Raw genomic sequence first — 24204 nt, forward strand, 5'->3', positions numbered from 1 at the left:
TGGAGGCCACACCCCTAAGAAACATAGATGGTTGAGCTCCAGCCTGAGGTAGAGGCCTGATCTTCCCTGCCTCTCCTTGATCAGTGGGTGGGGGAGGGAAATGATCGAGTGGGGGAGTACCCTCATCAGCCAGTGGCCCAGATAAACCTCCCACTTCCTCCTCCTCCATCTATCTTCCCCTTTATCCCCCTCTATGGGGAGCTGTCCATCACAAGAGACCAGGGATAGACGGGTCTTTTCACGCTCGCAAATGCACTTAAAATGCGCCTAGATAATATATTATGTGTATATTATACACATCAATGTACTGATATGCTTGAGGTCCACATGCACACATTTCTTCCAGCACACAAACGGTTAAATGCAGTTTGACAGCTGGCCAAATTTGCGCATGCGCATGTCCTCTCAACGGTTTAGACAGGACCACATAGCAACGACCGGATAACCTCAGAGTTTCTGCATATCATCTGGACGGATTATGACCAGTAAAATCTATTTTTTCATGCAGATTTCGATATCCGAGACTTTGGATGGCGCTGGTCCACGTTCAGCGCTCGCCAACCCCCAGCAACTCCTCCAGTCCCTGCGTGTCGGTGAGTACAGTAGCGGTACTAGTAAATCAGGCCAGGCTAGCAAGCTAGGAACGGCGGTTATCAAAAACATTTCCATGAGATACAGTTTAATGGTTCATAAAGAAAGAACTACCCATTCTTTTGAATGACTCATTGGTTGCTAAGTACTGGTAGCTAGTTAGTTATTCTGGCGAGTGTACAGTACTGTAATACTGTAGTAGCCACCAAAACGTTAGCCAGCTAGACCGACATGTTTGCATGTTCTTCTTGCATCCTCAAGCTTCTGTGAAAAAATCTTACACACACCACGAACCCTATCTAATAAAGTGACAAAACTGTGTCATTCGTGTCAACTAACCAGGCTACCTTGCGGTTATGTTGCTGGAAATGTTGACAACCACGTACAGTAGCCACTAGCTAGATAGCCTAACTAACCGTGGTACAAATGTTATTGTAGACATAATAATAAGGTTAACCTTAATATTACTAGACACACAGGCTCATGCGGTAACCTTGGCCTCGACACAGGCTTTTTCTTACACTATCTCTCCCAAGCTTGGCTAACAAGAAAGTGGGAATCCCCAGTCTCTGTAAGGAAATGTTCAGGCGAAGTCCAGCCTTGTGGAAAGCGGGCCAATGTGTCGGGTGTGTCAGATCATATTCAGTCCACAGGGGATACATCCCACTCACTGCGACATTTTGAGCGTTGTCTAGTCCAGACTGTGCACTGTAATTATGTGGCCTAGTTGTAGGAAGAAAATACTTAGCTATGGCTGTTATCAATGTCTGATGGGGAATCACATGAGCATGCCAGTGGACTAAATAGATTAGCTAGAACCATGGTAGAGAGACTAGCTAACAGACACAGTAACAACATCAAGAAAGGATAGAGAAACAAGCCAAGCACAGACATTCCGACCCCTGTCTGTCTAACTGAGGGAAGGAAGCAGAGTCACGAGGGGGAGGGAGGGACAGAGGGATATAGATTGACACAGGGTTTCACCTATGTGGTGCCCTCTAGGGTACCAAGGGCCTTTCATGGATACCTAGCTAGGTATGTGACGCCCATCTCCATCTGAGCTCTTTCTAGGGGAAGGGGGTTTGTGGGGGAGGGAGGGAGGAAGACGGAACAAATGAATGAGAAAGATAGGGAGACTGAGGGGCAGGGAGAGAGACAGATAGATGATGACGACAGGAGAAAGGGTTGGTTGAGATGGAGACCGTTTTTGGGTGACATCAAACACGTGGACAATTTATGGCCCAAAACAATAGGTTATTTGTGGATGCCACGCTTATGAGCATTAGTCCATTACAACATGTCAATCATTCACTCTCCCACTGAGTAAATGTTTTATAGCCTACCTTAAATTCTTATTAATTAGGATAATTACAAATAACAAAATGGACTGTCATGGACTGTCTATGACTGCTTGGTTTTTTGCCTAGTTCCTCTCATTTAGATGGAGGGCCAAAAATCAAATATTAGTCTTTCATGTGTTGGCCGACATGGTAACCATAGTAGCCAGTACAGCCTTATTCACAGGACTAGCCTATTATATCTAGTCTGGTTTCTGGCCAGATTGTGCTCTTCCATAATTCTACCAAATGAGGGGTAGGCAAGGTCAGATACGTGGTAGGATTTTTTTGTTTCTATCACTGTAACCGCATTTCCCTAATCACATTTGCTGGGCAGTCGGCTGATTTCAGACGTCATCTATGTGAGGGCACACGTAACTTGTACAGACTGTCCTGGTGTGTGTTTGTGTGTCTGTTGGGCTGAGCATAAAATGTGTGTGTATTTGGTTATGGTGAAGGTTGAGGGGGGTTCTTTTCCCAGGATTGACATGCTGATATTGGGGAGAAAGTTGCATAGGTTTGGGGGATTACTGGAGCTGGTTGGGATTATGTCTGGGCTGTCTGTGTGTGTAAGGACAACAGCATGGGCTTGGTGGACGTGGGGGGAGGGACCCAAACACAGACATTTCAGCCTTATCTGCCTGCCTTGTTCAGGGTTTAGTCAAATAACACACCAGACTGTGTACATGGATGAAAGCTGTTATCTGGACCAGCAGTTATGGCCTGGAGCCAATGTATAATGCATTCAAGATAAGGTTCATTCAGTTGTCTTTGGTCTTTTGGAATTGGCAAAATGCTAAATTTGTTCCAAATCCCCACTTGTGTAGCCTGTGTGCCTAGATGCTAGTTCTAAATGTGAGTGGAGACTGAGCAATGTCTGGTTCAATTTGGCCTACTTTAAGCTGCATCCATTCCTCCCCTTCCTTGAAGTTTACTGAACAAACTTGATCAACGCTGGCCCGGCTTCATCAGCAGCAGCAGCATCAGAACTGGTTGGTTAGGTCTCCAGGGGAGGATCAGAATCAGAATTCGGTTTATTCAGCGAATAAACCGAATTCTGATTCTGATTCTGATGCATCTGGATTGTTTTTGTCTCCAGTTTGTCGGACTGTCTAATGGTTTTTCTCCCCCTGTTCTCCAGGAGTCAGGCAGTGGGGAGGACAACCGTCGCCCCCAGAGCAGGAGGTAAGGCCTCTTACAGGACACTTCAGGCTGTAGCAACTACCTGAAGAAGACCCTTCAAATGATGATGTTCCTGAAACAGCTGTCTACCTGCCAGAATTGCAATTCCTTTAAGGCTATCCTGATGGCTGCTCTCCACTAGGGGGCGCCTGTAGCTAAGCAGTGACTTCTGGGGCAATTATGGACTCAACTCGATCCAGTGAGGCAGGCTGACTGTCAGATGACTGCTCACAGTGTGTCAGCGTGTTTGTAGACAAACTCTGTTTGTAGACAAACTCTGTTGTTGGTGTGTGATTGTGTCTTTGCATATGTGTGTGAATGTCACCATTATATCTCCAATGTTATCTACTAGGCTGTCATATTTGCATGCTTGTATCAAGTCTTTATGATCTCTGACGTCGGTGTGTGTTTATAGACTCACTGAACAACAACAACGGTGCTGTTCCTCTACCTGTGCGCACGTGTGTTTGTGTGCGGGCATGTGGTGGCCGTTTGTTTATTTTGAGTTTCACTTCCTTATGACCTAGTATCAGATATCTAACGGCAGGTTAAAGCTTCGTCATAGCAGGTGTGTTATTGTTGGGTTACACACTGAAATAATAGGAATGCAGTATCTTTAATGTACCAGCCTATCCTATATGGGGGAAAGGCTAGGTTTCAAATGCTAGACCGTGAACCCTCAGAACCCCCCCCCCCCCACACACTTCTCTCTATCTGCACAACTGGCTGATTTCACCCTGGGCATGCAGGCAGCCTGTCTTCCAGTCCACTGCTGCACGGCGGGACATATGGGCCTGATTATCTATGAAGTCATTGTGTGGTGCCGCAGCTGATGTCATAGCACCCAGCCCAACCCAGCCCTGTAACTGCCTTCATGTTAGACTAGCTCGTGCTCTGTTGAGTTCTCATTATTTGGCGCCCTCACTTGCCAATTCACCCCCCACCCGCTGTTCTAGACCCCATATTTCATGGTCATGACCCCCCCCCCCCCCACACACACTTCTCACTGCTTATGTAACATGGTGAAGTCCCAAATTAACTGTGAATTACACGTGCACTCTCCACATAAGGATCCAATCTAAGTGGGAACAGTCAATCTAATAGGCTCTGAAAGAGAGGAGCGAGCAGTTTAGAGGGAAAGATTGTGCAGTGTTTTTGCTCCAGGGGACTTGGGACTACGTAGCCATTGCAGATAAATGCCAAAGAAAAGGAGGGAAAGCAAGAGAGAGAGAGAGAGACTGTTCCACAAAGAGGTGGTGACAGAGAGTGGAAGAGAGAGTCAGTGAAGGATGTTCAAGGTGTCCTGTAATAGTCATAATATTTGTGCAATGGTCACCTTGCCTACTAATTTCCTTGCAAACCCTGACGCCAGCTCGTCCCCTGAGACTTGATTAGAGCTTCGGTTGGCGAGCTGCAAAGACACGCACTCAGAACAGGAGGCTAAGCACACATATCTAATGCACACACTCGTGGACGACTTAAACATCTGTGTCTTCACATGGAGCCTATCGTCATGTAGCATAAACACGCACGCTCCTGGTCCCACACCTGTCTGTCCAGGACTAGCGACATGGCTCAGCAGTTCTGTGGCCTAGTTTTCCCCTCTATCCACGTGGCCCTCTCCTCTTTCGGACGAACAGAGGTTCTCTGTGTGTCTTATCAGCTGTTAAAGCGTTACGACCCTGGAAGTGTCCGTGTGAAGGCCAAGGGTAACCAGGGCCTAGCGGTCTAGAGTGGTGAGCAAACGTTGAAACTGGCAGAAGGAGGAACTTGTGTGGCCATCAACCAGCTTCCCGGCTTGCCTTTTAACTGTGTGAACGCCCCCAGCTGTTTCTATACATCAAGGTGAAGGTCGGCTGCTCCAGCTATAGGGTCAGCACACTTTCTACCCCCCATGGTGTAGCCCAATACCTTCACCCTAACAATGCATAGAGTGCATAACAGTGCCTTGTCCTGTTACGCCTGTCTAGAGTGTTTTTCTGCCTCGTGTGTCTTTGTCAGCATGGGTTTCTGGTGGGCTGAGAGCTGGACACTGGAGGCTAATAGAGTGGTAGGGCTAACTCAGGGTGTACATAAACACACATAAATTACATTTAGTCATTTAGCAGACGCTCTTATCCGGAGCGACTTACAGTAAGTACAGGGACATTCTCCCCGAGGCAAGTAGGGTGAAGTGCCTTGCCCAAGGACACAACGTCATTTGGCACGGTCGGGAATTCGAACATACTGTCCCATAAACGCACACATACTAACTTGTGTACCATTGATGCACACAAGTACAGTTAAACCCTTCCACAATGGAACCTAATCATGTTATGCAGAGGGCTTCTCACACAGCAGCAACACTCGGGACCTGTTTCTGCTCACATGTCGGTCACAGCCAACAGAGCGTCAGGGCTGTTGTGCAACACGTCTCCAGAGCGTTCCGGTAAATGTCCCAATAACAGCGTCTCCGGTTACCACAGAGACAAACCAGCTATGTTTAGTAATACTGGGCTCCAGATGCGTCGACGCAGGGAGCTCCAGCGCTGTCTGTTGGGCACGCGAAACGGGGGGTGGGGGGGGGGGGGGGGGGGGGGGGGGGTGTATCGTGCGTGTGTGGCGATGGTAGTGAAACGATCAAGACCTATTGACTAGAGTCACGAGTACAGAAGAACATGTAAAGGACTGTAACAAGATAAGTGTGTGTGTGTGTGTCTGTCCGCTGCCTTGTGATGTAACCCGATGTGGTTTTGGTCGAGAGGAATCAAGTGTACATGGGTAGGCGTCACAGACACACCCGTGACACATCACAGGAAGTCTGTTGCATGCTGCTGATGCCAAGGAAATGAGAAGTTAGTTACTGTTAAGGGATATTGTGTGGATGTTGAAGTGGCCTAGGGCGACCGCTTGGACAGCTGCCATGATGGCTGTGTTGTTTTCAGTTGGCTCGGACAGTCAGACAGAAGTAGAGGAAAGAGGAAGATCTTCGTACTGTCAGAACAATTAGTCCTTCTAACACACGCATAACACCCTCACCCCAAAGGACAGTGAGAATGTGAAAAACAAGGAAGGAAGCGTGGCAGAGGTCATAAGTCACTGTGTACATGGGAACTACACTGGTGAATTCCCATAATGTTGCTCATGTCTTCTCTTGAGCCCACAAGAGGGCCTGTTGTGAAAGACGTCCTAATTTTTGCGTTCCTTGAAGAAAGGACGTGAAAGTGGCCTGAACTCAACTCGCTGTAGCCTACACATGCCACAGGACAACAGCACCATGGCCTCGCTGTAGCCTACACATGCCACAGGACAACAGCACCATGGCCTCGCTGTAGCCTACACATGCCACAGGACAACAGCACCATGGCCTCGCTGTAGCCTACACATGCCACAGGACAACAGCACCATGGCCTCGCTGTAGCCTGCACATGCCACAGGACAACAGCACCATGGCCTCGCTGTAGCCTGCACATGCCACAGGACAACAGCACCATGGCCTCGCTGTAGCCTACACATGCCACAGGACAACAGCACCATGGCCTCGCTGTAGCCTACACATGCCACAGGACAACAGCACCATGGCCTCGCTGTAGCCTACACATGCCACAGGACAACAGCACCATGGCCTCGCTGTAGCCTACACATGCCACAGGACAACAGCACCATGGCCTCGCTGTAGCCTACACATGCCACAGGACAACAGCACCATGGCCTCGCTGTAGCCTACACATGCCACAGGACAACAGCACCATGGCCTCGCTGTAGCCTACACATGCCACAGGACAACAGCACCATGGCCTCGCTGTAGCCTACACATGCCACAGGACAACAGCACCATGGCCTCGCTGGGGGCGCCAAGTTTGTAGAGCTCTGCTCACCGTTGAACATGAACAAATGAGTCCCATGGTGTGCAGGAACCAAAAAACCTAGGCCTATTTGCTTGTTTTACTCGGGTTTTAATACACAATTGTTGAACAGTTTATAAATATGAGAAGGAATATGGTACTGCTTGTTTGATCTTTTAGCCACTGTGCTAGAACGTAGTTCAGTGAGGTTGTGAACACAGCACTCTTGGGCTACTTACTCTGTAGTTCCAGACAACCTTCCTTGATAACAGACACAACACACCTGGCCTTAGATAAGCATTACAATAGTCGTGTGTTTACATAACCAAAGGCAGCTACAGGTGTGGTGCTGCTAGGTGTGAATAATTAGCTCTGCTGTGATTCCAGTGATGGTAGGCCAGTTCTAATGAACTGCTGCGATTTGTTTGCGTTTTCAAAACGAGGACTGTTCCAGAGGCCACATGAGTGGGATAAGCAGGCCATTGCAACCAGCTTGTCTTAATGCTGGGTGTACTAAAGTTGGATCATGATATTGTTATGTTTAAGTATGTTATGTTGTATAACCTTAATTCATTTGTTTTGTTTGATTTCACATCAGCGAGAGACTGGATATAAACACCTAAAGTGTTTAATGGTGTAGTTTACCTCTGACGCACCAGGCCGATGTCTAATGATGTAATTACATTAGCTCTGTGGCCACTGTGGAAGAGAATAAGGGTTTTCCAGCTGACTAGTGTCTCACTCTCACACACGCACTTAAATAGTCAGGTGGCTGAGCGGTGAGGGAATCGGGCTAGTAATCCGAAGGTTGCCAGTTCGATTCCTGGTCATGCCAACTGACGTTGAGTCCTTGGGCAAGGCATTTCACCCTACTTGCCTCGGGGGAATGTCCCTGTACTTACTGTAAGTCGCTCTGGATAAGAGCGTCTGCTAAAGGACTAAATGTAAATGTAAATAGGCCCCATGTAGCTGAGTAATGTAAGGCACCCAGTACAACTTTCGTAGGGCCTAGTCTGGTCACCAGATATCTGGACAAGACCAGGCTACAGAACACGATTACCGAGGGCCTACACACGTCCTCTCTATCTCAGGCTTGACACATTCAGTAAACACCCAGCCACTCATCATGGATACAAAAGTCGCATGTAGAAATTCACTTGATGTGCAGATATTGATGTATGTTCTGTCCCAAACGTTAGCGAGCATGCCTACTACCTAGTGTAAAACAGACAAGCTCATCGGTGCAAGGCCAGCCTTTGAGTCTGCTTCTCGCTCCTCCCTTCGCACTCTGGCTCCCCATCTATGAAGCACATGTCTGCAACTCCTCCCACTCCTGAGTTGTCCGCTGGATAGTTTTGGGCACTACCCGCGTCCCGTTTAGAAGTCAAACGCTAGATCGAGCGTCGTGGAACTGAACACGCTTCTTTCAGCTGATTAAATTTGAGACTGAATAGGCTATATAAAGATTTTTGGTGTAAAGCTAGACAAAGCTGACGGTGTTTTTGAGCTGTTTTTTTTCCATGTCCTGAAACTGTAAGGAACATACTGTCCCAATTCTCTTATCTTTATTCCTTAGGTTGTTGTAACAAAATATTATTGATATCGATCGGCGTGGATTTTCGTGTATTACCTGCGTGAACGATGTCGCCTATCTACTGAGTCATTCGACTGCTAAACGTTGGCCATGGTCGGAATGGAGTGAGAACAGTGTCTGTTGGACCAATTTGTCCACCGGTCTCGGTCTTATCCTCCGTCCCACGCTCGGTGGCCACACAATGACTCTTGGTGTGTCCGCTACCGGGAACTCCGCAGAGGTTTGCTTCTGCTCTTGCTGCGGGGCGAAGATTATGCCCTACTTCTCTGACAACGCTGTCGTGTCTCAAAACAAGATCAACCAGCTGTGAGTTTGTCAGCCTTATTGTACCAAATAACTCTTTCAGTGCCTTTGAAAAATTAAACTGCCATACAGCCATGATGACTATTTTTAACTGCTAAATATTTTTTGTGAAAGGATTAGGCTACAGTAGAATGGGATTCCTTAGACCACTTTTACGGTGCAGCATTTGTTGCCGTTGCATTGAAGTATGCTACTGGCTGTAGAAGTGTTTCTCCTGGGTGATGTCACTCAACAGGATGTAAGTCATCTGGACAAGGCTTCCTCTCTGTTGAGAAATAGTAGGCTAGCCTGGAACGAGATCTGTTTCCAAGCTTTTCTGATGGTAGCAGGATGTGTGACACAATAGTCATAAAAAGACAAGGTGCTACTGAGTCATAGAGCCATCCTACTTCACCTGAACCCACTGGTGCTCTGGCAGTATGAAGGTGCTTTCTGGTAGATCCTGTTTTAGAAGTCTCAACAACCTCAACACCTCTTGGATAGAAACAACCCCATTAGCAAATATCAAGGATCAACTTCCACTTCCTGTATCTTTTAGGTAACATCCTTGTCTGTTAATGTTTGTTGTCAGACAGCCTGACCCTCCCCATGTCTTAGCTGAGGTGTGGTGAAGGGCTGCCTGGCTGGCTGCATCCTGAAGACATTAGAGGGACCAGCCTGCTGTTCCAGATGTCCACATGCTGATTGGAGGCCGGCCCGCTAAGTACACAGCTGTGGTTATTATTATTAGTAGTAGTATTTTTTTCTATTTGTATGATTGGTATTTTTCATAGAAGATAAATTGCATGTGATGAATTCCAGTTGCACATGTGCAGGACCAGTTGTCCACCCAAGGCCATGATTTCCATCATATTGCCCACAACTCTGATAAGTCTGTCAAATGAGGACATGCAGGCTGTTTGTGTAGTTTCTCAGTCAGTCCCATTGAAGGAAAATTTGCCTCAGTACTACTAGTAGATGAAAGTTAATTGTCCTCCAATTTTCACCATCTCAGTGGCGCACTACCCCCTCCCGTCCCAGGCTAGAATACTGAGAACTCATGTTCTCAGTATTCACACTTGTTTACAAATGATTTAATTGTGCCTTACCAGTATTTCATTATACAGCCTAGCTATCAATTGGACTCTGGCCATGAGTTTGCCCAAGGTGGTTGGCTAGAACACACACACACGCGCACGCACACACACACACACACACACACACACAGTAAGGCACGTGTATATCCCGTAAATGGCACCAGATGTAGCCTAAGGCCTAACTTCCTTGTTTTGAAGGAACAACTTTGGGCCAGGTTCTTTAGTTTTGCTTGTATCTTAGAGCGGGTGAACAACAACAACCACTTCTGGAGCAGCTGGACGTGCCTGCACAAAACCTGCTCACGTTGACGTCTACCGTCTTACCTGTGGACAAATGTCATCAAGTTTCGGAGACAGTGGAAATGTCTGTTTCCGGAAGCTAGGCTAGTCTGTAATATTTAACAATGGGCCCTGGCTCGCAGGCTAGGTGGTTATGGTGTGGTAATTATAGGTTTTATAGTTGCCGCCTGGCAGTTAGCGGGAAGTGTCACCTGGAAACCTAAAATCTAAAGCAGCATTGTCCTACTAATTTTAGAAATACCCCTCCTGTGTGTGTTTGTGTGTGTTTGTGTGTGTGTGTTGCTAGGAAAATGGATAAGAAACGCGACAAGCTGCGGGGTGTGTGAGACAGCCTGGTAACCAGGCCTGGTAACCATACTACTGCTGTGTTGGTTAACAAACGGTTGCATGGCATCTAACTCCTACTGACTTGATGGGGACTTTTACAGAGACAGTTTAGGTATATTTTTAAATTCAGGACTCTCTAGTGTTTCTCCCTGAACCCTGTCACCCTCCTGACTTTTTGTAGTTTGATACTGGATGTTCACACTGGGACTTTCCCTCACTCACTCTGCTCTTCCCAAGTTGGTTCCAAAAGTGTTTGTGTGTGTGTGTGGGGCATGCAGTGAGTCCTGGGTTTAGATTAGCCTAGCTGGTGTGCATTGGTCTCCCTTAGGACCTGGGACCGGAGCTTCAACTCCAGCTCCACTGAACTGTCCAAACTTTTTACTCATCTTTAATCTGTCTCTCTCAGACTCTCTCTCTCGGACTCTCTCTCTCTCTGACTCTCTCGGACTCTCTCTCTCTCTCTCTCTCTCTCTCTCTCTCTCTCTCTCTCTCTCTCTCTCTCTCTCTCTCTCTCTCACTCTCTCACTCTCTCTCTCTCTCGGACTCTCTCTCTCTTTGACTCTCTCTCTCTCTTTGACTCTCTCTCTCTTTGACTCTCCTTGTTTGGCACCCTTCTCCCCTCATCGATTTATTTCCTGGAACTAACATAGTTTACTAACTCCTGTTAGTCTGTAAGGGCCAATCTGTAGAGGTGATAGAATGCCCCCCCCCCTCTTTTCTTTCTATTTTGTTCACCTCCCCCTCACTCTGTCCCTCTACACTGAACTCATAAGGCCTTCCGTGGGCCTGCCCGCAGCCTGGGCCTATATTTATCTTCTTGCCCTCCTCCAAGTGACTAATATGGGCAGGGACAGGTGGGGGGGTCACACAGTTATCTGTTAAGGAGAGGGGTGGGCGATCACATGGCCCCTACATAGCAATGATTGTGTCTGTGCCCTAACAAGTACTGGCTCTGTGGCTGCGTGCCAAAAGATGACCCTCCCCTCCGTCACTCAGTTGGTCTGTCTGCTCCCCTTTACACCCTCCCTCCCTCCCCTGCCCCCTCTACCCTCTTCTCGTTCTCCTGCCTTCATCCCTGCCTCGTCTCTCACCTCCTCTCCTAACCTACTTGGGGAGGAGGACAGGATCATCTGCCTGTCTCGTGTCTGACTGTGGTGGTGACCGTCTGGTCTCTGCCCTTACATGTCTGTGCTGTAAAATGGCACCGAAAAACTGTTTTGGTCATGGGCTTGGTGCCTCTCTCTCTCACTCACTCGCTCGCTCACTCGCTCACTCGATCACTCACACAGTCATCCGCGGTCAGAGTAGCTGCGGTGACTGATATCACAGTACAGGACATTACTTAACACAGATTTAGACTATGTACCTCCGTTATGTGCTTCGTCAGTAGTGGTACATTTTCTTATTAAAAAACATTTTCCCCTCAAAATGGGTCAACGTGTTTTACTGTACCCATGTTTTGAATACATTGTCGATTGTCAGTAGGCTGTAGTTCTGAACTAGGTTTACCTTTCTCTGAAGATAGGTTTAGGATACCTTACTGTATAGCCTACTTAAACCACAGCTTGGGAGGAACACTGTCTATCAATAGCATACATTTATCTTATTTTTAGCTACCGAAAAAGTGTGTTGAGTCGACATAGATATATGACTTGCCATCTAGTTTTAGATTCCTTTTTCCATGTGTGTGAAAGAGTGAGAGTGTCCTGTGCGTGTAGGATTTGAAGGCCTCTAAGCAGAGTATTCGTTGGCAGGTCTGTCTTGTATTACAGTTGACATTGTACAGTAGGCTAAAGGCTCCCTCCCTCCCTCCCACTGCTAAGGGACGAGAGTGATTTTCTCCATGCCACTGAAAGCAATCAAGTCAAGAGAAAAAGGGGGATGAATTAAGCAAGGCGGAGAGCTTATGGAGGGAGAACGAGAGGCGGGACTGATGAATTGGGAGCAGAGAAGGAGATTATGGAGGGAGGGAGTGAGAGACATGCTGAGAGAGGGAGGGAGGGAGGAGGAGGAGAGAAAGCGTCTGGGTAAGGGTTAAGAGAGGGCTGTAGGGGAAGGAGCTCTGCAGAGGTGAGTGTACGGTTCAGTTTGAGTTTCTCTCCAATCCCTCCCTCTCCCTCGCCCCTGGGGGAAGTGATGGTGCAGCAGACTCAGATTGCGGCCCCCCCCCTCCCCCCCCATCTCCTGGTTCTGCTCATGGCTGCACTCCTCTGCTGGATCTGGGGAGAGCAAAGGAATTGAGGACAGACAGGAAGTCAGGAGGAGGGTGTGGAGGACAGATGGGGAGAGGGGCACTTAGACAGGCAGTTGGACACCCACAGACAGACAGACAGACAGACAGACAGACAGACAGGTTGTGTAGCCAGAAGGCTCCAGGTGTCCCTGAGAGTCGTCCTCTTAATGGTTTTGGATGTATCAGCTGACCCTTATCATGGGGATAGGGTGAGTATGCCATCATAAGACTGAACAGTATCCTGGCTGTTGAGCGCTCGCTCGCACGCACTCCCATCCCTGATGAATCAGTGGCCGATGTGCAGCTGGATCCGTCTGCTTGCTGGCCGACCATAGAGTTAGGTAGCGGTCGGACAGCCAAGGAGAACTTGCTGTCCCCAGCAGATATGTGGGGTGATGATGTCAGTTCTTAATGTGATTAAGATAACCCACCCCCTCTTGGTTCTGCTGTAGTCCCAGACAGCTGTGCAGGGGGGTGGGGTGGGGTGGATAGTAGGGGGCGGGTGCTCTGAGCCCCCCCCCCCCCACACAGCCAGCTGCCCCGCATCCTTCTGGAAGCGAGGACATAGTGTTCCAGCTTCCTCTGGTCAGCACCAGGACACTGCCTGCAGTCTGTTGTTGTGGTCTTCAGACAAAAAAAAACTATGAATGGAGCACTGTCTGTGACCCAAGTGTGGAACATTGTGTGGGACCTCCAAGTGACCCTTCTCTCTCTCTCTCTCTCTCTCTCTCTCTCTCTCTCTCTCTCTCTCTCTCTCTCTCTTTCTCTCTCTCTCTCTCTCTCTCTCTCTCTCTCTCTCTCTCTCTCTCTCTCTCTCTCTCACACCCCAGCATCAGTGAGAGCTTCTTGACTGTTAAAGGTGCCGCCCTCTTCCTGCCCCGGGGAAATGGCTCCTCCCCTTCCTCTGACTCTCGCATCAGCCAGAGAAGCAAACACACAGGTTCGACATCTCACGCTCCACACACACACACATACACACACACACACACACATACACAACATCAACAATACAGTCCCTCGCAGCTCAGTTGCAGTCAATATACGTTTTGGATAAAAGCGTCTGCTAAACAACTATACTAATTTCAAATGGACAGGAGCATTATAGCACACTGTTTAAGAAAAACAAAACAAAAAAGAAAGTTCAAATGGATGTGAGAGGAGACCTGCCTCTCAGGCTGTAGAACATATTGATGTCTGTGATAATGTATCTGTGTGAGGCTGACATGACCTCTGACCCCCCCCCCAGGTGACCTCCAGCAGCACCTGCAGGTCATGTTCACCGTGTTGCGTCCCGAGGACAACATCCGCCTGGTCAGTACACCTCCAGTCCAGCTCTGTGGACCCCTGCCATTTACACACACAGATATAGGTTTGAAAGCACTCACCAAATCAAGCTCACTTCTTCCTTCCTACCCCCCCCCCCCCCCCCCCCCCCCACCAGGCGGTGCGTCTGGAGAGCGCCTACCCCCAGAGCACGCGCTACATGGTGGTGGTCTCCACCAATGGGAGACAGGATACAGAGGAGAGCGTGGTGCTCGGGGTAGACTTTGCCACCTCTGATTGGTCAGTCCCTAATACAGACTGTTGATTTGCAACAGTAATAGTTACAACTGTGTGATTGTAGTCTGTCATTATCGTTGTATTAATTGTGCGTTGTATCAACTGATTGTATTAATTGGTTCCACGTGTGTGTGTGTGTGTCTACAGCTCGTGTTCTGTTGGCTTGGTTCTGCCTCTCTGGAGTGACACTCTGATACACTTGGATGGAGATGGGTAAGATGCCAAATCTGTCGGTTTCGCTCTCGCTCCAACTCTCTCTCTTCCTCTTTATTTACTGTCAACACCACACTTTCCAGACACTCACAAGATCTTTCAGACATCATATCTGTATGGGTGTCTGGCTGTCTGACTGACTTGACCTCTGGTTGTCTTTTAGACTAGATCTGTTGCTATCTGAGTGTCTGTCTGTCTGTGTTTGTCTGACTTAACTGACTGTCTGTGTGTGGGTTGCAGGGGCTTCAGTGTGTCCACTGTCAACAGGGTCCATGTCTTCAAGCCTGTCTCCGTGCAGGCTATGTGGTAAGAACTCTCTCCACTTTCCATCCTTCATCCTTCCTCTGTCATCCACCTCCTCATCTCTTATCTGTTAACTCCCCTCCCCCACCCCCAGGTCGGCCCTGCAGTCGCTCCACAAGGCGTGCGAGGTGGCACGTTGCCAGAACTACTACCCCGGCAGTTTGTTCCTGACGTGGGTGAGCTACTACCAGAGCAGCGTGTCGTCTGACCAGCTGTGCATCAACGAATGGAACGCCATGCAGGATGTCCAGTCCCACCGCGCTGACTCTCCCGTCCTCTTCACCGATGTGTGAGTGGCTGCACACACACACTGACACACACACACACACACTGACACACACACACACTGACAGACACACACACACACACACTGACAGACACACACACACACTGACAGACACACACACACACACTGACAGACACACACACACACACTGACAGACACACACACACACACTGACAGACACACACACACACACACACACACACTGACAGACACACACACACACACTGACAGACACACACACACACACTGACAGACACACACACACACACACACACTGACAGACACACATACAGAACCACACATTTCCATAACTCACTGTGGGTGGACCGCTCACATCTAAACAGCCATATCTATTGCACAAGCTTCATGTTGTTATTTGAGGCTTGCAGATCATTAGGTTGTCGTTGTGTGTGTCAACCCCTCGTTCTCAGTGAGAGATTATCCAACCCGAGTCACACACACACACGCTCACTCACGAGGGTCTCTTGTTGCCAGGAGGCAGACCTGGGAGACCTGCTGTGACCCCTGCTGGTCCTCCACAGTTCAGAGGTCAAACACACTTTCCTCCCAGAGCTCCTAACAGCTACTCGACTAGACTGGACTGGACTAGACTAGACAAGGCCAGGCTATATTGGACTAGACTAGGCTGGACTAAACTAGGCTAGGCTATATTGGACTAGACTAGGCTAGGCTATATTGGACTGGACTGGGCTAGGCTAGGGTATATTGGACTGGACTGGTTATCATACTGACTGATTCGACCGGCTGGCAAGGGAACTTCATCAACAGTCGACAACACTATCGATCAAAGGCTTCCGCCGCTAAGAGATTGCCACGGTGGGGTTGGGGGGGGGGGGGTGGTAGTGGGAATTCATGCTGCGTCCCTATTTCCAGAGCTGACCCTTAACAGGCAGCCTGCAGGCCTGCTAAAATAGACCCTTGGGTAGGCAGATTGATTTACCCACGGAAAAGAAAGGCCAGACAGAAAGGTAGACACACAGATGGACTGAAGCAGGTGGCCAGGCAGGAGGAGGAGGAGGAGGAGGAGGAGGAGGAGGAGGAGAGGATGGAGGGATGAAGAGGACGGTGGGAGAATGAGAGGCGATACTCCCATCCCTGGGTAGAGATATGGACCAAGTGACTTGAAAGAAAGGAACTGTGTGTGTGTCAAACTGCACATTGGAAAGATACACATGGACGGACACACACACACACACACACACACACACACACACACACACTTACACATACCCTCAGACACACACACCCTACGTGGGCTTGTGTATCGTTCACACACACATAAACACTGAGACAGTAGGAGTGCTTGTTGATTAGGGGATTTACTGAGATCCTTGTCCCTAGCATGCAGTTGTCATGGCTGGTCTATCCACATAGTGGATTAAGATCCTGGGGTGTGGTGGCTAGGTGTGGGTGAGTGGGGCAAGGTGTATCTGTGTTATGCAGCACCTTATGGAGTCAGGAACCGTTGGAGGGTGGTCAGGGTCGTGATCTTTCTTTCTGCCTGGTCTGACAACTCGCACGTCGGTCTGCCTATCTTGCCATCCGTCAAGACTGTCTGTCTGTCTGTCTGCCTCTCTCTCTGTCTGTCTGTGGCGGAATCATGCTTACAGTATGCCATTCTGTTGGCACTGGTTGGGTAACTCGAGCCCCAGTGGTAGTTAGTTTTCTACTTGGAGAGCCCCCCCCCCCCCCTCCCCGTGTGTGTGTGTGTCCCAACCCCTCCCCTGGAATCAGTCAGCTGGACCTGAGAATGTATTTCCAAACACCAGCCAGAGAAGGAGCGGTCTGCACCCACAATGCTTTGGGACTCCAACACAAACACGCACTCCTTTTTCTCCAGTTCACACACCTGGATCCTTCTGCCAGCGCTGACCCAGATCTGTGTGCTGTTATGCACACAGTCGACTGGAGGGTGTGTTTGTGTGTCTGTAGAGGCTAGACGGAGCTCTCTCTCTCTGGGGATCTAATCAGGCCATGTGTTGCTATCAGCACCATGACGACACTTCTAAATATGTCCCTAAATGCAGAAGGAACGAGAAAGAGAGAGAGAGAGAGAGAGAGAGAGAGGGGGGGGGGAGATGGAGATAAAGATAGGGATAGTCCTACTCTGGGTGACAGCTGTTGGCTTGCCGTTCTGTATTGGGACGTTCGTGTGTCTGTGTGGGGTGTTTTGGGGCGAGGCTGCTTTGTTAAAGGACAGAGCCTTTGTGCTGTTATGTAAAGATATGTCTGTGGCCCTTTATGGGTTCAGCTGGAGCTGGAGGTGTGGGAGAGGAGTCCCCCCTATAGAGTTGAAGAGGTCTGTAATGTGTGTGTGTGTGTGCCCGCAGGCCCACTGAGAGGGAACGCACAGAGAGGCTCATCAAGACACGCCTCAGGGAGATCATGATGCAGAAAGACCTGGAGAATGTCACGTCCAAGGAGGTGGGTCTCACTCAGACGCAGGCACAGCCCTGCACACACACAGCCCTGCACAGGCACAGCCCTGCACAGGCACAGCCCTGCACAGGCACAGCCCTGCACAGGCACAGCCCTGCACAGGCACAGCCCTGCACAGGCACAGCCCTGCACAGGCACAGCCCTGCAGACACAGCCCTGCACAGACACAGTCCTGCACAGCCCTGCACAGGCACAGCCCTGCACAGGCACAGCCCTGCACAGACACAGCCCTGCACAGACACAGCCCTGCACAGACACAGCCCTGCACAGACACAGCCCTGCACAGACACAGCCCTGCACAGACACAGCCCTGCACGCACCGCTTGAAAATCCTGCATGCACAGTTCCTCTGCTCGCACAGGCCTCCAGTGTTCATCTGCTTGGCTCCTCTCTCCTCCTTCTGCCCTTCTTTCATCCTGGTCCTGATCCACCTGCTCCTCGCTCCTCCTTCAGATCCGCACCGAGCTGGAGATGCAGATGGGGTGCAACCTGCGGGAGTTCAAGGAGTTCATCGACAACGAGATGATCGTCATCCTGGGCCAGATGGACAGTCCCACCAAGATCTTTGACCACGTCTTCCTGGTGAGAATCTCTCCAGGAAGCAGGGTCTCAGCATCCATCCATCCCTTCCTCTCCCCCTCCCCTCTCCTCCCCTCCCTCTCCCTCTCCTCCCCCTCTTCCAGTCAACACTCCTACCTAAGCCCCACAGTATTGTTGCTGACTCAGTTGTCTGTGTTCCTCCAGGGGTCAGAGTGGAATGCATCCAACCTGGAGGAGCTGCAGAACAGCGGGTATGAGATGATGTCATCCATGTCTAGATTTAGAACATGCCCCCAGTCCATAGAACACGCCCCCATTCCATAGAACACGCCCCCAGTCTTAGCCCACATAGATACTCCCCCCCTAATGCTGGTACTAGGGCTATCTGGTCTAATCTTCCTCCTCTGACAGGGTGCGCTACATCCTGAACGTAACTCGTGAGATCGACAACTTCTTCCCGGGCCTGTTCGAGTACCACAACATCCGCGTGTACGACGAGGAGGCCACCAACCTGCTGGAGTACTGGAACGACACCTTCAAGTTCATCTCCAAGGCCAAGTAAGAGACCCGCCCTTCCTGTCCCCCTCTGGCACCTGTAACTTCTCAGCCTCTCTCTTTTCTTCACACGCTCGTGTCGTGTCTCTTTGCCCTCTGACTCCTCTGACTCCTCTGCCCCCACAGGAAAGCGGGTGCCAAGTGTCTGGTCCACTGTAAGATGGGCGTGAGCCGCTCCGCCTCCACCGTGATCGCCTACGCCATGAAGGAGTACGGCTGGGACCTGGACACGGCCTTCGACTACGTCAAGGAGCGCCGTGCCGTCACCAAGCCCAACCCCTCCTTCATGAGGCAGCTGGAGGAGTACCAGGGCATCCTGCTGGCCAGGTGGGGGTCTCGTCCCTCCCTCCCTCCCTCCCTGTCTGTCTGTCTCCCTCCCTGTCTGTCTCCCTCCCTGTCTCCCTCCCTGTCTCCCTCCCTCCCTGTCTCCCTCCCTGTCTCCCTCCCTGTCTCCCTCCCTGTCTCCCTGTCTCCCTCCCTGTCTCCCTCTCTCTCTGTCACAGACCAAGCTGAACTGGTGGCCATTTGAATTGCATGTTTCTCTCTTCACAGCAAACAGAGACACAACAAACTGTGGCGCTCCCGCTCCGACAGCGACCTATCAGAGCGGCACCAGCGGTTTTGCAAGCCCGCCCCCGATGCGCTGGGCCACTCCCACCCCGAGAACAACAACAACAACGCCCCGCCCTCCCTGCATCACTTCCTGGGCGCGGCCGTGTTGCAGGCCTTAAGGGCCGACCCACAGGATTCCAGCTCGCCGCCCTCAGACACGCCCTCAGACGCTGCGGAACGCGCACACGCGCGCGCCCGCTTGCACGCCTCCTGCCCGCCTGTCTCCAACGGTCACGGGGAGCTCCGGGGGCGTGTCCGCTCTCAGGACCCCGTCCTCCCTCCCCGGCCCAGGCCTCGGGCGGCCACGGTAGTGCCTGAGGAGAGGCGAGACACTGCCTCCCTGAAGGCAACCCTGGCCCTGCCCCTGGTCACCCCTCACCCTCCTCGGGACCTCCACATCCTGCCCCCCTCCACCCAGACGCCTCCAAGGCCCGCCAGCCCCCCCCCGCCTGAGCACAAGGGCCTCCCCGCGGGGCTGTCCCTGGATCTGCCCGACCCCAGCAGCTCAGAGGAGACGTCCAGCGAAGCGGAGACGCCAGCTAGCTCTCTGTCAGAGCTGGTCAGCGACAGGCTGGACAGTACCGGGTTTGTCCCCATGGCGGTCAGTCCTCTCAGCCCTACAGCCACGCCCCTCGAGGGCCCCTTCCCCAGCAACGACCACAACAACAACAACAACCCCAGCAGCCCGGCCCAGGCAGGCGGCCTCCTGGACAGCCCCACAGACGGCTCTTCCAGCCTCAGCACCGACAGCATCGACTTCGTCAGCGCCAGAGAGAAGTTCCTGGGCCTGTCCCAGGACGACAGGACGCGCTCACTATCTGAACAGGGTCCTCAGCGGACAGCGCCGTCCTCGGAGGAGCCCAGTCCAGAGGAGGACCCTGAGCAGGGGAAGGTGAGGCGGCAACATGTTCCCAACACTTCCTCTGAAGAGTTGGATCATGAGAGGTTCAGATAGCTATCCATTATCTTTTTCCCATAGCACCGCAACCATGGACGCCAGCTAGCAGTGATCGACACTGTGACCTATTAACCGTGCTGATAGTTAGTTGATAGCCACATTTATAGATCTGTTGGATCTGCTTTCATACACAGACGTTAGCTGTTGCTGCTAACAGAGCCCGCCTCTTGTTCCCATCTATCAGGCATTAACTGGATTAGAAAGCTCAGTGGAGCAGATCAATAGAGAAGAGTGGACCTGATGTTCTAATCCAATAGAGCAGGAGTGACACCATGTGCAGGGTTACCAGCTGCACTGCCACCTACTGGAACTGCAGTGTACTGACGGTGTTGTACCTCTTCTGGCCTGACCAATAACTTTGGACCTCTTTCTTCCTTTTCCTCTCTCCCCCCCCCCCCCCCCCCCCTCTCTCTCTCTCTCTCTCTCTCTCTCTCTCTCTCTCTCTCTCTCTCTCTCTCTCTCTCTCTCTCTCAGATCTCTCCTCATGCTGAAGGCGGTGTGGACAGACCCACCCAGGACAAATCCTCACACCTTCATCTTAATCACAGTCATCTCCATGACAACGGAGTGTCTGTCCGCCACATCGTCACGGAGATCGAGTCCATATCCCACCCGCCCCCCCGCAGCCCCCAGCAGCCTCGCCCGGACCACGGGGAAGAGGACCAGGAGACGGGCGAGGTCACACGGGGGTCGCTGACCCCTCCCTCCTACCCACAATCCCCCTCCACCCCGCCCCCGGACTGGCCGGTGGGCTCGGTGCGCCGGGTGACCAAGCAGCTGGAGCGAAGGCTGAGGCAGGAACTGGACGCGCCGGCACTTCCTGCCCAGCGCTCGCCTGAGCAGCCCCCTCCCCAATCCCTGCTGTGCCCAGCAGGAGGCGACCTGCGCTCTCCTCTGCCCTCCCCCAGTGCCGAGGCGCCCCCGCCGGCCCGCTCGCCCCCGCCGTTCCCCAGCGTCCCTGCTCACACACCCAACACGGACTGCCCGTCCAGCCTCCGTGCCAACTGCCCCGACCTCCTCCTCCTCCCCTGCCCCTCTCAGCCCACTCTGCCCATCTCCACCGGAGCCACCCATGGCACTCAGCCGTGCCCCAGCCAGCCGTCTCCCCCCAGAGATGGAGAGGCGTCGGACACAGACTCCAAGAGAGGCCTGAGCGGCTTCTCAGACATGGACACCCTCCCTGATCCTCACCCGGAGCCTTCGCCCGTCATCCTCCGGCCATCCCTGGATCCCCACCCCAAGCCCCTGGCCTCCCCAGGGGCCCTGCTGTGGCTGGAGGGGGTGACGTTCCTGGACTCTGAGACTGACCCGGACCCTCCCTGCGACCCCCTGGCCAGACTGGCACCCAGCAGCCGAGAGCTGGAGAGGATCCAGGAGACTCTGAGGGAGCTGCAGGCCTTCCTCTACGAGGCTGGGGGTCAGGCGGGGGTCGCGGAGAGCCTGGAGCAGGACTTGGTGCAGGCCGAAAGGGCCCAGGCGATGGGGCCGGACACTGAGCGGGAGCTGGGTCAGGGTCCTGGTCCGAGGCGGCCCCCCAGGGAGACCCCGGTGTGGCAGAGAGCCATGGAGATCGAGGCTCGGATCCGCCAGGCGGGCCTCACGCCCCCCTCCCTGATGAAGCGCTCCGCCTCCCTGGCCAAGCTGGACTGCCTGGAGCTCTCCACCAACGACCTGAGCGACTGGGAGCTCTGCCCCGCCCCTTACATCCACCCCTGCTCCTCTGTAGCCCCTCAGGACCCCCCCTCCGTGACCCACCCCCACCCCAGCCCCGACGACGTGTGGAAGAAGCAGCGCGTGCTCTCCCGGAGCCCCCCCCGCAGCCTCAGGGGCCAGACTGTCAGGGCCGGGGGGGGGGGGGGCGGTGCAGCACCAGGGGGGGTTCCCTCACCCTCCCTCGCCCGTCCCCGACTCCTCTCAACCCTCTCCCCCCCCTCCCCAGCAGGGGGAAGGGGGGGAGGGAGGCTCCTCGCAGACCTCCCGTAGCGCCCCGGCGCCCGCCGTGATGTCAGGGGGGCGCCAGCAGGGGAAGGGCCACCCGCCGCGGAGACTCCGCAAGGCCGCCGGCAAGAAACGCACTAACACTGCGCTCTACAACACCATGTGACCTCACGGGCGCTAGCCTCTCTGCGTGTGTGTGTGTTTGAGAGCACGTTCACACGTGCATGTGTTATATATGCCCTATAATTAGGACTGCCTTGTAGTCACCTAGTGTAGTTAGAAGTGTTTGATGGACGTATCCCTGGATGTTTGTATTCCAAGCCTGTGGGTGTGAGTATAAATGTGGTCATGTGTGTTAAGATGAATGGGTAATACTGGATGCTACGTAAGTATACTGGAGTCACATACTGTGTGTATATGTTTGTGTGTTCCGTCGTTCACCCCCCCCACACAGACACACAACCTGTTTATGGTTTCTAAACATTGTTTTAAGGTCAAATGAGAGGGTTGTTTTCTGTAAACATGCACTTTACTCTCTCGTTTAGATTTGGTTTGTTTTCTGTTTTTAAAATTCTTTTTTTATTCATAAAATTCATATTGTTTGTACCCAGGGAGTGTTTTCTTTTGCACTGAATCTTAGTTAGGCTGTCTGTCTGTGTGTATATACAGTATACATATATAGATATATATGTGTGTGTGTGTTCTGTTTTGTACAGAACTGTAAAGTTTTATGTCCTTATTCTTGTTCTGAACTGGACGAACATATGATTTTTTAATTCTGTGGTTAAGCTGTGACTGTTGAATGAACTAAATGGCATACCTCCTGACTTGTAGGTGTATGTGTTCATTCTAATATACTGAAGACACTCATCCGTTAATTCTGCATCTTTATTTGAGATGTCAACAGCTCAGTAGAACTGCCTTTCCTTCTCCTTGACTGCCCCTTGGTGGACAGAGTAGAAACTGCAGGTTGGACCCCCCCACCCCCATCCCCTGGCTTGTTTGCACTATCACTATTTCATAATTATCCTCAAGTATAGCTTATGTAGTCAGAAGTAAATCTGGGAAGGTTCAACAGATAAAAGCTCACACAAAAAAGCTCCAGGAGTCCGACGCCTCAGGCCTACCCAGTGAGTGAGACGTCAGATCTGGGAGTGTGTCGTCTCCCTCCGGATGGTTCCCTCTCAGGCTCTGAGGGTTATTTAAAACTGACATCTCAGAGTACGGTAATTACCAGATGAGATGTAGGACACCACATCAGACACTTCTACGCTTCAGTCAGATCATGGTGTCTCCTTGGAGAGCCAAAATTGGCTTAGAAAACTAGAACTAGAAATACTTCTAATAATAATGGTATGGGACAATAACATAACGTGTCCTCATTAAAAAGGTTCAACTTTGGTATAAACCTCACGGGAACCACATGGTTTTCTCTAACCAAATGATTTTGTTGACAGAGAGGAAGTGAGGTGTCCATCTGGTGCTTGGGTGTGGCTGCACCAGTTCATCTTCCTCCTCCTCTGCATACTGATGCTGAGATGTAGGTCATCTACTTATGGCTCCCTGGAGATTCTACACACACACACACACACACACACACACACACACACACACACACCCCTCACGCTCTCAAGGTTTTAATGCTATTCATTGGGGTTGAGTGACTCACCCAGCTCTGCAATAGGAGCAGCAGAGGACTACAGATTCTCTCAGAAACTGGTCCTGGGTGCCCGGGCTGTGCTTACAGTAGCCGAGATGTTATTAATACTCATTTCTCTTCTTGAATAATAACCCAATAAACTCGTTTGAGGAATTAGTTACAGTTCTGCAGAAGTGTCAATCATCAGAACATAAGCAGACACATGAGAATGCCACAGATGCTCAGAAACCGGTTTTATTTACTTTTTTTTAAGCAAGCTAAACAGGAAGGAGGAGTCTGACTTGTGCTGATGTGTCCGTCAGTTTCTTTTAAGGTCATAAAAAATCAAGCAGTTTGTGACACTGTGACATCC

General features: G+C 51.3%; 1 protein-coding gene across 2 annotated transcripts; it reads left to right on the top strand.

The window, feature by feature from the left end:
- Positions 1–413: 413 nt before the first annotated feature.
- Positions 414–23062, top strand: ssh2a (slingshot protein phosphatase 2a). Of its 2 annotated transcripts, XM_062472441.1 has the most exons (15): positions 414–593; positions 3070–3113; positions 13598–13707; positions 14014–14078; positions 14209–14330; positions 14475–14540; positions 14781–14846; positions 14938–15132; positions 17481–17574; positions 18043–18171; positions 18334–18380; positions 18541–18687; positions 18811–19011; positions 19237–20188; positions 20729–23062. In XM_062472441.1, the coding sequence occupies exons 1-15, from the start codon at positions 531–533 to the stop codon at positions 22235–22237; spliced, it is 3810 nt and encodes a 1269-aa protein (XP_062328425.1). In that variant the 5' UTR covers positions 414–530; the 3' UTR covers positions 22238–23062. The 2 variants fall into 2 exon arrangements, with proteins under 2 accessions (XP_062328425.1, XP_062328423.1); XM_062472439.1 differs by lacking the exons at positions 414–593; positions 3070–3113 and adding an exon at positions 8287–8834.
- Positions 23063–24204: the final 1142 nt, after the last annotated feature.

Source organism: Osmerus eperlanus, chromosome 11 (genome assembly GCF_963692335.1).
Source record: "Osmerus eperlanus chromosome 11, fOsmEpe2.1, whole genome shotgun sequence".
In the NCBI taxonomy this organism is placed as follows: domain Eukaryota; kingdom Metazoa; phylum Chordata; class Actinopteri; order Osmeriformes; family Osmeridae; genus Osmerus; species Osmerus eperlanus.